Source organism: Westerdykella ornata (assembly GCF_010094085.1).
Source record: "Westerdykella ornata strain CBS 379.55 unplaced genomic scaffold EI97scaffold_29, whole genome shotgun sequence".
In the NCBI taxonomy this organism is placed as follows: Eukaryota; Fungi; Ascomycota; class Dothideomycetes; order Pleosporales; family Sporormiaceae; genus Westerdykella; species Westerdykella ornata.
Window position 1 is genome coordinate 125,641 of NW_022986879.1, and position 12,194 is coordinate 137,834.

At 51.8% G+C, this 12,194-nt stretch overlaps 7 protein-coding genes across 7 annotated transcripts; 3 read left to right on the forward strand and 4 right to left on the reverse strand.

Annotated features, from left to right (window-relative positions):
* Positions 1-337: 337 nt before the first annotated feature.
* EI97DRAFT_452506 (uncharacterized protein) lies at positions 338-849 on the forward strand (the record flags this gene model as incomplete). Its single annotated transcript, XM_033800411.1, has 2 exons — positions 338-515; positions 563-849. 2 exons carry the CDS (start codon positions 338-340, stop codon positions 847-849), a joined length of 465 nt encoding a protein of 154 aa, XP_033650744.1.
* A 529-nt stretch (positions 850-1,378) lies between these two features.
* On the reverse strand, positions 1,379-1,936 carry EI97DRAFT_452507 (uncharacterized protein; the record flags this gene model as incomplete). Its single annotated transcript, XM_033800412.1, has 3 exons — positions 1,379-1,524; positions 1,590-1,649; positions 1,714-1,936. 3 exons carry the CDS (start codon positions 1,934-1,936, stop codon positions 1,379-1,381), a joined length of 429 nt encoding a protein of 142 aa, XP_033650745.1.
* A 313-nt stretch (positions 1,937-2,249) lies between these two features.
* On the forward strand, positions 2,250-4,630 carry EI97DRAFT_384069 (uncharacterized protein; the record flags this gene model as incomplete). Its single annotated transcript, XM_033795947.1, has 5 exons — positions 2,250-2,310; positions 2,380-2,419; positions 2,479-2,859; positions 2,923-3,383; positions 3,432-4,630. The coding sequence occupies 5 exons, from the start codon at positions 2,250-2,252 to the stop codon at positions 4,628-4,630; spliced, it is 2,142 nt and encodes a 713-aa protein (XP_033650746.1).
* A 430-nt stretch (positions 4,631-5,060) lies between these two features.
* EI97DRAFT_436270 (uncharacterized protein) lies at positions 5,061-6,338 on the forward strand. Its single transcript, XM_033799054.1, has one exon. It carries the CDS (start codon positions 5,371-5,373, stop codon positions 5,836-5,838), a length of 468 nt encoding a protein of 155 aa, XP_033650747.1. The 5' UTR covers positions 5,061-5,370; the 3' UTR covers positions 5,839-6,338.
* Positions 6,339-7,003: 665 nt separating this feature from the next.
* EI97DRAFT_461283 (uncharacterized protein) lies at positions 7,004-7,451 on the reverse strand (the record flags this gene model as incomplete). Its single annotated transcript, XM_033801187.1, has 2 exons — positions 7,004-7,072; positions 7,143-7,451. The coding sequence occupies 2 exons, from the start codon at positions 7,449-7,451 to the stop codon at positions 7,004-7,006; spliced, it is 378 nt and encodes a 125-aa protein (XP_033650748.1).
* A 1,123-nt stretch (positions 7,452-8,574) lies between these two features.
* Positions 8,575-9,425, reverse strand: EI97DRAFT_496147 (uncharacterized protein; the record flags this gene model as incomplete). Its single annotated transcript, XM_033802468.1, has 1 exon — positions 8,575-9,425. The coding sequence occupies one exon, from the start codon at positions 9,423-9,425 to the stop codon at positions 8,775-8,777; it is 651 nt and encodes a 216-aa protein (XP_033650749.1). The 3' UTR covers positions 8,575-8,774.
* A 758-nt stretch (positions 9,426-10,183) lies between these two features.
* On the reverse strand, positions 10,184-10,669 carry EI97DRAFT_384109 (ankyrin; the record flags this gene model as incomplete). The annotated part of the gene is made up of 1 exon (XM_033795950.1): positions 10,184-10,669. One exon carries the CDS (start codon positions 10,667-10,669, stop codon positions 10,184-10,186), a length of 486 nt encoding a protein of 161 aa, XP_033650750.1.
* Between the last annotated feature and the right edge of the window lie 1,525 nt (positions 10,670-12,194).

Here is a 12,194-nt window from a genome sequence, read left to right on the forward strand (position 1 = left end):
TCTCATGTCTCAAGTACTGCCAAGAGGTGAATGCGCACGGACGCTTCGAGAAACGTCAGGATCCCGAAGCTCCGCCCATCTTAGCTGAACCGGCAGATCGTCAATCAATCACGATGCAACAACAAAGACGTACATGATCACCAACGCACGCGCTCACATAGCTCCCCGCTGTCACCGCGTGCCGATACCTCAAGAACCAGTATCGTATCTCCACATACCTATCTCTGCATTCTGGCGTTCAACAATATCTCCAACCCTATTACCGCCATCCCACCTTCACCGTTGCTCTTAAAGGCACTTTCAACTGAACTCTTTCTTTATGATGTCAAATCCAAACATGTCAACGACACGAAGCAATGCGCAACCGGCACCGACCGCAACTATAATTGAACCACCCGTCTTGACAACGCCGTCCGGGACCCTTCGTCTCAGAGCTGAACCGGCAGAGCAGCGCCATATCCAATGGGCAGAAGACGTCGTGGACAATGAGGGAATGGGGAAGAAGTCCTCAAAAGGTAAGCTATCTGTGCATGTTTCGCGGAATTTGCTAAGAACTAAATAGTCTGCTGCATCTACCACAAACCGCGCGAAGTAGGCGAGTCGTCCGACGAATCCTCATCAGACTCATCCTCCGATTCGGACAGCGATAGCGAACCGGACAGCAGCAGAGCGCGTCCCGTGGGCGGGCGGAAGACTGGGCGAGGGCGTAAACCTCATAATCATGACCACGACCACGGTGAGCATGATCATGACCATGGCGAGGGACCATCCCAACAGCCGAAACCGCGACGTCGACCGCGACGCAAACCCAGCCCAAACGCTTACGAGAAAATGCCAAAGCGTAAATAGTTCCACGACACATCAACTCTCACGAATGACGAACGGAACGACTGGAGGCCCATACTCTTTTGAAGGACACGATTTTGCTAGAAGGCGTTTGGTGTGCTGCATGGTTTTCCCCGATTATATCTTGCTTTGCATTGCGGAGACTGGGAGGATAGGAGCTCGATTTGGACTGCAATAGGCATATTCCGTATCCAGTTCACAACCATGGTCGCCGTAGCCCACCCGCTGTGCCAGCTTAGGTGTGTATTCATAATGGGGTTTATACCATTGCTTCCGGGAATGAACAGCATGCAATGTCGCTCTCTTCCAGACCTGCTTTCTTGCTTGATTCCCTTAACGGTATATGGCGCTGTATCCACTCATCGCTGCTGGATGTCGCTTGGCGTGTCTGACGAATGATAGACCTCCAATCTCTGGTAGTCCCTGGGTATCGCTGTCAAGCGTAGCTGAGGTGGCTCGAACAGTATGATTACTCGTCCTCGTTCTGGATATTCATCATCGTCATCATCTTTTCTAATGGTGCAGCCTGACTTCATTCAGCGCCCCTTGGTGCCTTTGTTTGCGAAAGTAAGGCGGGAGCATGTTGCGTGGGTATGCGGACAAGTGTCTTGGGAAGCGGCAGTTCGGATGCGGTTCTGCGTTCTCCACCTTCCTCGTCCTTTGGCTTCGGCAGTTTGGCTGGTGGCCGGTCAATCGGTTGCTTACGAAGATGTGGCCTAATGAGTGTAACAGAGCAGACTTACTGGACGCCATGTTGATAGCGCGTAATACATTGTGCCAATTCGACAGCACTGCAGCGACCGCTGGACAACACATCATCAACACCTGCAGCTTGGTATTCAGGGTCCCCGGTACGGGTAGGCTTACTTTCTGTCCCATCGGATAACGTTGACAACTTGTCCGCCAGTGTCTGCATTTGGTCGGCAAGGCCCGCGCTCAGTGCTTCGAGTTCCTTGAGGTTCGCCAGCTCCGCCTTCTTCTCAGCGATGCGGGCAACGAGCACAGGCGATTGGGTGGCAGGTTGTGATGCTCCGAGGGAGGTGGAAGGGTTGCGGATGTGAGAGGGAAGCGGCCGTCCTGTATATGACATTCTGATCGAATAATAGCTCGCGTTGTTGACGATTTGGATATTCGCGTCGAGGGCTGTTGTCGTCTCCACAAGCGGGAGAACCGACACGTCCCACCCCGCTGGGTAATCACGTGAATCTGTAAAACTCGCCAAGGCGTCAGTCCTATCTGGGGAAAGTGCCCGGTTTGTTTACCATAGCAACAACAATTCGCAAACTATCATCACACGGCAGCAACGAGCAACTTCACGCCATTACCAGAACACCAGGAACATCGCAAATCAGACCCAAACCTCGTTTGTCACTATCATCATCTGACATACCTACACCGCGCTCATGGCGCGCCTTAATGAGCCGCCTGTTGCGCCAGGACCTTCTGCTGATTCAGTTGAAGTTGGTGAGTCGAGATTTGAAAAAGCGCCGGTGCGCTGATTGCTCTCCATAATGCAGACTGACAACGATTTAGTAAAGCGCCGATATCTGCGGCAAAATCGCGAGCTGGCGAAGTATGTCGGTTTGAGTCAGAGGCGAATTGTGCGAATGTGGGACTGATGGATGGCTATAGGATAAACTCGCAGCAGTCCATACGCATACGGAATCTGGAAAACGAAGGCTCGCGCCTCCTCGCCGAAAACCTCTCTTTACGCGAACAAGTGCTCCAATTGCAGAACACTCTCGAAGCACGCTCCAATCGCCCATCAATCGAGGACATTGGCGATGTGAAAAGTAGGCTTGAAACAAAGCTCGCGGAGTTTGGAAATTTGGTCGCGGAACTCGGACAACTGCAAAAAGCGAATCGTAGTCCACGATGCAAGAGTCAGGCTGCAGCAACCAGGCGGAGTCCGGATGAACGGCAATGGAGAAGTGGGTTAGGGCTACAGGCTGTGGAGAATGCAATGTTGCCCACCATTATGGAGGATAAGTATTTTCCGAGAGAGACTATGGGGTACGTTCAAAGATGGTCTTCGCATCTCGCAGTACCCGAAGGCCAACGACTGATTTGCCACAGCGCGGACGAGCTTCAGAACATGCTGGGTGAACCAGAGAGTCAGTCGCCTGATATTGGACCTCCACCCATCTCGAGATTCGACGTTGATGAGCCCATTCCCTTCCAACCCAACCGGTCACCTGCGGCTGAAGCGAACGAGATGACCGAAGAAACCGAGCCTGCACTGTTAGTCAACCTGGAGGCCCGGAAAAAGCGTCGTGAAAGTGGCCCAAAGAACGATCCGCGACGACTTTCGATGTTCGAAACGTCTCCTGAGAAAGCAGATGCACGACCAGCCAGAAGCGTTCGTACTGGGTCAAAGCGGAAATTTAGTGTTCAGGAGGACGAAGACCAGGAGGGGCAGCCCAAAGAAGCGGACACGTTTACATTCAATCGCCGTAATCCATCGGACACAGATGCAGCTGTAGCATCCAGTGATGGCAGCAGAGCAGAGTCACCTGTGAGACCTGCGCTTGCTAACAGTGAGTGCCTGTTGATCCGTGTACGAGTCACAACGCTAACGAAGCTAGAACCCGTCAACACCGATCCCGTCCTGTCACCGAAGAAGCATAAATCATCTAGTGCAAAACCGGAGAAGAAGGCCCCTGGCCTCAAAACGAATCGCGGACGTCTTACCATCACTCGAACCAATGCCCCTGAAATACCCCCAATTCCGCTACCGGCTCCCACTCCAGTCGCTGAGATACAACCAGAGCCCCTCCCGCCCAAAACTCCTGCAGTTGTCGACATATTCTCACCCCATTCCGATAAGCCGTCAACTTCCCGACCCGAGACCAAAGATACTCCACCTCCAGCGGATTTGAATTCGAATGATCAGACCGGACGTCCATCTCGGAGAGCGCGTCCGCAAGTCAGCTACAAAGAGCCAAGCTTGAACACCAAAATGAGACGACCGGGAAAAGAGTTGGTAGATGCTGTAGTCGCAACAAATAGAAGATCAAGTGTGGAGCCCACAAGTACAGTGAAGCGGGAGCCCGAAGAGCATAACTCAGGGTGGAAGAGGCTGCCATCAGTACAGGGGCATGAGAGTGAGGCCGCAGAAGCTGGGAGTCCACTGCGAGAGAAGCTTGGACGACGAGACGCCACGCAGCAGGGAGATACCGCACCTGACCCGCCGAGACTCAACTCTTCAGCAGCATCAAACGCCATTTCAGCGCTGATCTCCGCAACGAGTACCGCGAGGCGGAAAACCACTGCTGTCTCTTCAGCGGCCCCTGAAACGCACAATGTTCCCGCTCCAGTGGCATCCAAGCCGCTTACTGCTCCAGATGGAGGCGCGAGGGCAACCGCGGAGAAAACGGACGACCTAGCGATATTTGACTTCACAGATTCCTCGCCAAACGATCCGCCTCTTTCTCGACAGCGTGCCGACCTCGCAAAGGGGCTCAAGACTGGTAGACGGCACAGTTCCGTTCCTGCATCTTCGTCAACCGAGGAGCGTCTATCCGGCTCAAAGATAAAGCGTGACGAAATTACACGCCCTTCACACTCGCGGTCCGGAAGCAGTTCCGGAATCAGGAGTACGAGTGCAAACAAGCTACCGCAAGCCGACTCCAGGACCGGTTCGAAAGATAAGCAGCCATCGGGCCCACCGTCAGGTGCAAGCCAGCCGGACCTTCAGCCCTCAGACGAAGCAATAAGTACCGCTAGTCTGAGGGGGGAGCGAGCAGAGCGGGCGGCTAGCAGAAGGAAGAGTATGATGCTGTGAGCTCAACGGGAGAGCTTGCTAGCATCTTCAGAATACCGACTTGACGATTTTATATTTGAGCGTTCTGAGAACAAGCTTCGGCGTGGGGGTTCTTTCTTTTTCACCTGAGCTCGGAAAGGCGTTCCAGGGATATTGACTCTCCGTGACGATAAGCACGCATGCGTTGGATGGTAGCTTGGATACTTCACCTTTTGTCTGGATAGAGTAAATAATTCCATTCACTTTTGTACGTTCCGGTCCTAATGCTCCTAGGTGGATTTTCGCGACAGTGGTTGCATTGGAATTAAACAATTCTCACGGTGGACCGCGAGAGAGAGTTCGGCACAACTCCTACGGTTCCCAATAGATATCTAGCACTGCAAGTCAGTCTGCGAACGAGTGGAATGTACTGCGAGTGGGGGAATTCTGACAGACGCCTTACAGATCGAATTAGTTTTCCACTTCAAGTTAGCTTCCGCTGAGCCATGGTGGATAGCCAATTTGTGGGGCAGCGAGGGGTTATGATCGATGTCGCCATTTCGCGTGTGATAGTTTTGAGCTTCCATTGGCCAATCGCAGGGTGGTGGATGAGCTTCAACAATCTTTCGGCATGGAGACTGTGTAGGCGCTTAGATATAGACTTCGCACCCCTTGTTCAGGACGTCACTTCGCAGCTGGAGGTAGTTTTGGCCTACGTTTCGAATCGTGTAAAGTTCGTCGTCGCCGCCGGGCCGGTTTCTACGCATACATAAGCTGCTACCATGGCGCTTGACACCACACCCACCAACAAGAACCCACCCCTCCTCATCGACGTCCGCACCCCATCGGAATTCTCGACAGGCTACCTATCTCTCCAAAATACACCCGCAATCAACATCGAGTACCAAGACATACACCAATTACCGCACATCCTCCGCTCTCAACATGGTATCGAGGTGAGCAAGGACGACGATATAACGCTATACTGTCGGTCAGGGAGACGGTCGGGGATTGCGCTGGGGGTGTTGAGGGAGTTGGGGTATGCGAGGGTGAGGAATATTGGGGGGTTTGAGGAAGCGAGGGAGGTGCTTGAGAGGGAAGAGAGGGAACGGGTGCAGAAGGGGAACGCGGTGGGGGAGGTGGGGTTTGAAGGGAGAACTGAGGAGGATGAGGCGGCTGTGGCGAGGAGAAGAGAGGCGAGAGAGAAGCAGTTTGCGGTGTTGTTGCAGGGTTTGAGGGCGGAGTCTTGAGGGAAAGAAAAATTTTCGAGGTTCATTACTTGTGCTTGGTGAGAATGGGGAGCCCAGACGGCTTCGGCAGAGACGGACGCCGCAGACGGATAAGCGCTAGGTCCAGGGATGCGACGAACGCGTATGGGAGAAGAAAAGTGCTACGCAGGAAGGCGTGAGAGGGGAGACGCAAGAGTCCTCCGCACGCATCGGGAACCGCCGCGGAGTCCTAGTTGTCTTAACAGGTGCTAGACTATTTAAAAGAAGGGCAGCCTTTATGGTTGAGACAACTGAATGTTGCTGCGATAGGACCTAGGTTGAGATTTAAAGGGTTTGACGGAAGTCCTCGGTCGCCAGCGTGAAAGGACTTGATCCACATGTAGGCTTCGAAGTCATTGACTACACAGTCCTCTACAGGAATAGAGATACAATACCTCAGCTTGTTAGCCGACCAGAGAACAAATGTTTCTACGAGTGGCGCAGCGCAGCCTGGTGAAGTGGTCAAGGATAACGTCCCCGAGGGGTTAGAGTAGGATCAATTGTATGCAGAGGATATTACGAGTTTTGCTCTTCGAGCACCGTGATCATAATGTCCTCAATAACCCTACGGAAGGGTTTTGTCCGCTATAGTGATTCCACAAAGAGTTGTATCTCAGTTGTTACCCGTATAAACACACGCATCATCCAGACCCACATGTTGACGGCAAGTAGTGGCGCGCTTTGCGGAGTCTCGCCTCGAGCTGGCATAGAATGCAAACCAGTACTTTGCCCAACGAAACTAGCATTTTATCCCTTTCGTTCTCCAACAACTTAGTTCTCTAGCAAGAAAAGGCAACTTGGGCATGTACAGAGCGCATTTAGTAATGAAAAAAAGAAGTAAGATTCATAAATCATAAGCTCGAGCACTTCAAGCCAGATATCCTCCACTACATGAAACGATTACAAAAGCCTATCACCGTCAGAGGGAACAATCGAGAGCGTTTCACTGCCTCGAAACTTGTTGAAAGAAAACTCCGAGGCACAAAGCAGGTACGGCAGGTTGAAAGTATCCTTCCCGTATCCCTCAGAATTCAGAAAATCCCCGGATAGTGGTCGAAGCACTGTCTTCCTGGAGCATCCTGCACGTCTACAGGCGGACCGCTTCTAGGGCAAGCCTGCACTGTCCTGTTCCGGTCCGTGACATTCGTCAGAGCTGATCATGTGGGCCAGCAATGCGTGAACTGTCGCCATCTACGGCATAAATGGTCGGAACAAACTGAGAGAAGCGTTAGCATATGCATCCCTCTGAAGATATGCCCTTGACCATATAGACAAATGTAACGTACTTCGGCCTCTGTCTTCGCAACCGTAGGCGCTTCACGCAACTTCGGCACTACAGCGGGGGCTGAAGGCACACCGATCGGATCGACCTTGGAATCGGGGTCCCAATCAAGACTGTTGAGCAAGCTGTTGGACGTATGGAAGGTCTGACTATTGCGATCAGACGTTGAAGTCATGGATGGACCGGGTCGTTTTGAAGGGAGTATGGCGGTTGTGAAGGCGCGGGCAGTTGATGCAGTCGTACGAAGGCTCTTGGCCTGCGTCGAGCTGGCGAGGTGCTTGATAGCGCGAGAGGATACTCGTGAGGCTTGCATGATGGATCGTATGTTGTGAAGACAGCGTACAAGAGGAGCAGGAGATGCACTGGAGCGGGCGGGAAGCTGCAAGAGGCGGGAGAAAGGAGGAGAGTAGTCAACAGTGATAAGCTAGGAATGGAACGGCCCGGATATGTAAGTTTACCACTTGCTCGGTCGTTTGAACTCGGGTTTCACAGGAAGAGGCAGGGAAGCAAGGTGGTGGAACTCGTCCGTCCTCGGGACATTTCACGAAATATAAATGCACAGGCGACTCTGACGGTCTGCTGGTGGCGGTCAACGCACACACGCCTGGTCCAATAGGCTCGTGTTCCGCATGGTATTCTTCGGTCATGATCATAGAAGAGCTAGACGGGGCTTGAGCGTGTGCATCATTCAATACATACTGGCACTTGTTGATGCTCGTTTCACTGGCACAAAGCAGCGGGACCCGGGAGCTTGGACTCTCACACCATAACACTAAACCATCTATAGCCTAGAGTACAGCCCGCCAATGGTGCACTTGCTCCACCCTCCCGCCAAGCTCAAAACATCTATCAGATCACTTCCCCGCATTTCATCAGTGGAATAGACGACTCTCCTCTTCTCTGTTTGCACTCTGGCGGAAACACATGGGAACTCGGGTAGATTGTCATCGGGTTGTTGAGGACTCGGGGTTCGGAGTTAGTCGCAAACACGGAGTACGGAGTATTCTGTGGCGGTTCAGGGCAAAATACCGGCGGTGAGCCATTCCTCAGGGGAAGAAATGCAATTCATCGCACGTTCAAGCCAAGCGGACCCGATTTGGCCTGATCAGTCTCGGCTGGCGTCGCGATGTCGGAATCATGGCCAGTGCGCTGTTGTCCCTGAAGCTCCCGATCATCATCCAGGTACCAACGTCAATCTCGCCGTCCAAACAGAGTCACGTTGACATCTTCCCGAATGCTTCCGTGCGTTCATAATCGCGTGCTTCCATACCTTAATGCAACGTGTGATAAGGGTGGGGTGATGGGCATTATCTGAGGGAATGCGGTGATGTCTTGATTCGAAATCGATGCACTGGAGAATGATGCCAGGGGTGCCTTAACGTCCAGTCCGTGAGTCGAGACTCGCAAGCTGTTCTAGATCGGGTAATAGTGAGGCAGGCGTCCAGGCATGCGTAGGAGTCCACCCACCTAACTCAAACCCATCGTATGCTGTCCAAGGCAGATCCGGTTCGCAACACGGTTTTGGTGCAGGCATTGCAGAGATGATTGTCCATTTCCACGACGTAACTCAAAGAGATGCACTGGCGGCACCATATTAAACAGTGGCGGTGTCCATTTTACATGGAAAGGAGGGTAGCTAACGTCCCTCTACGCACGCGTTTCCATCAAAGATTACCTGCTTCTCTGTTACCAGCGCTCTCAGCACCAGTTCATCCTCATAAATGTCATCCGCATCACCTTGCGCCTTTCTACAGTATCTTCCACACGCACGCGCGTCCCCTCTATGTGCATAGATCCTTCGAGGGCAGATGTATACCTTCCTAGTTACCCAAGTTGGGTGCCATCGTAGATCTACGTTGCTTTCTCGCGTCGCACAAAGTTGGTCAGTCCCTTCTACCTCTTTACTCGAGACCTTCGTCTTTATTGCATGAAGATATTGTTTCTTCTCGAGCCAATCCACAAGTCGCGTAATGTCGAGATATTTCGCTTCTTCAAGGAGGGCTAAATACATTCCGTAGTCGTGCCCTTTCGCTTTGTCGTAGAAGATGGGGAGCACGCCGCGACGGAGGTATCGTAGGATATGCTCAAAGAGGGTCGGATCCGCGTCAACAAAATAGGAGCCGTCTCCCTGTGCATTATCCCAACGGCCCGATAACAATGAGGCGAAAAAACCGCTCTCCTGTAGAGTTTGGAGAGTGGTGACGAAGCGACGCTCGCCAACCTGAAGCGTTATGCGCCTATCGGTTGTAGTGATAGGTGGGTGTTGTAAAGGCTCTTCGCCAGACATTCTACGCTCCGTAAAGCAAGACCAAGGAAAGAGGGAAATCGAGTTGGAGAATAGAGGAAAGACAAGAGGAAGTTGATCCCATATTTCACCTGGCAGATATATGCCCATGGTCCGTTTTCATTGGGAACCGTGATGCTTTCACATGCCCCGGAGATGAATCTTGCTCGATTGGCCCTACAGAGAGTGACGGAGCCACGAGGTCTTAAAGTCCCAGCCGGACGGTTGCTGCCTTCACGTGCACGCATCGAATAACAGGTCCCAGTCAAAGCGGCAAAGTGGTCATTTACTGCTTGCGAATCGAGAGCAGCGCAAATTTGTCTTTCTGGACAAGGGCTAGCTAGGGTAGCAAAGCAAATATTTCGATTTTCATACGAGACCGCTTTGGATATTTCATAAATGCTACTAAGGAAACCTGAATTACCCTTGCCACGTTCCTTGCACTTTGCTTGAAGGGCTTCCAGGTTGCGGTCAAGCGCGGTATGAACGAGCATGGCGCAAGAGTGGGAAGCCGGGAGGGTAAGGAAGCTTATAGAGAGGGCAAAGCGATGATCAACCATTTCGCGATCGAGTAGCATTTGAGCTTGAGAAGATGAAAGAATACAGCAATGGAGCTCTGAGCACCGCTGTGCGGCGTTTCGTCTTCTCTGGCGGTTTCTGTCAATTTATTTGAGAATGAAAAGGATGATTAGCAAACCACGGGAAGTAGAGATATTTCACAGCATTCCTCCATCGAAATCCACCCAATCTTGCAGCGTATCTCAGCTCAGCTCCTCCCCAATTGCAATCTGTGCATAAATATGTTCAACAAATCGCTTCGAAGCCATCTTACCATTCTTCTCCGCAAAGTGCACAGCCCGTTCGTATTGACTTCGCGGAGGATCCCCAACTTCCAGATCGAGTAAGACGCCTGCCTTCATCAGGAACGTCATCGTGTCGATACGACCCCATTCCGCTGCCGCCTCAAAAGCGGTTCTTCCATCGCCTTCAGCAGGCAGATAGTTTGGATCGGCGCCTCGTTCTCGGAGAAAGGTAGGTATGCCGACGTACTCATTCATCGCAGCAAGTTGGAATGCAGTGCCACCTGAATACACGGGAACTGTATCGATGATGGCTCCTTGATTGACAAGATACTGGACGATATCGAAGTTGCCATTTTCGGCGGCTCTTTGTAGGGGTGTCCGACGGAAGTTCCATTTCCGCGCGTAGTTCACCTCTGCACCCCTCTCCACCAGCAGCTTGACCATGGGAAGATCCTACACGTCAATGGCAGCTAATAGTGGAGTCAAACGGGGCAACCAACTCCTGCCGCTTCCCAGCGGTACCGGCCCAAACTCTGACCCTCGCAACCCATTATGTGCTATGCAACAGTTCGGATTAGCACGGTTGTCTAACAGCACCTGGAGTATCTCGAGATTGTGCGTGAGAATCGCATCGCCCATAGGACTTGTACACCCCATAAGTCCGTACAGAAGGTCTCTGGTTGACGATTCGACCATGTCGATATCTACCTTGCCGCAGAGCATGTCGATCATAGCCAAGTCACTATGTCGAATTGCTTTTCGGAGCGCTGCGGATCCATAAGGGCATTTACCATGACGCTTCTCGTCTCCTGCCGCTTCCAGGAGTAAGCGGATTGTAGTGGCTTCGGCTTTGCGGTTTACTGCCCACAGCAAAGCCATTGAATCTCTGCGATCAGACCCTTCAGCGAGCAGAAATTTGACCCAATTCAAGCAATCCTGTCCAGCTGCGACTGCAAGTAAAGAGGGCGCGACATATACGACATCGTCCGAGCGATAGTTAAACCCGCTGATGCTACCATAAAGTACCGGGCGTTTTGAGATGTACGCTTTATAATACTCATAATCAACATGATAGACAAGTTCGTCCACTAGCATTGGCAATCAAATAACCACGGGTCTCAAACGCAAGGCATTGGGCGCTGAGTTTCCTCGCAGTGTTACCTTACTCTGTGCCCAGAATTTGGGTAGTGGCGACATTATCATGTACGGGTTGACGACCAATTCTTTTTTGGTTATGAGCAGTATTGAGTTTGCCTCAAGCCTCAATGGTAGTCAACCCTAGGAATGCATCATCTCAGCTGAATGCACTCTGTGTGACTGCTCGTGCAGGCGGTCCTTCTACCGCCCGCGGGCAGGGCTCCATTGCGTACTCGCAACCTGGTAGTGTTTCACAAGTTTATTGTTGCCCTGGCGCAATAGGTCCTTGCTAGTTTCTCAGTATTGGCCATCCCCCCGCCTATCTATTTTCGTCCCAGCTGTTTTCGTCCCTTCCGCTACTGTGACTTCTACCTGTGTGGTAACGGTGATTATAGCAAGGTTAGCTAATAACAGGGTATGCAACAGGGCACACTTTACCCTCGTAAAGCGTCGTTGAAAATCATGTTCCCGGCGGTATTGTCGCGGCCGCCCAAGCGGTAAACGCGCTTCTCATGCTCTCTGATAACATCTTTTTTCCATTCTCCGGTCCTAGAAATATGAGCTAAACTCCTATGTAGCTGTAAATATAGCATACTCATCTAGAGACAGCACTTTCGACTTCTACAACTAGGGATATAGCATTTTGAGGGGTAAAGATGATCGTATAGATCTTGTTTTGCATTTATATCGAGGCATCTATATCGAGATCTTTAGGCGATATTAGAGCTTTTTAGTCGTTTGGGTCTGTCTTGAAGGAGCATGGGGTTCTAACGATAGTAATTTAGAGGTGGCCATGAGTGAAGCGGGTTTATTAGCAGTCGTAGAGTGGAAC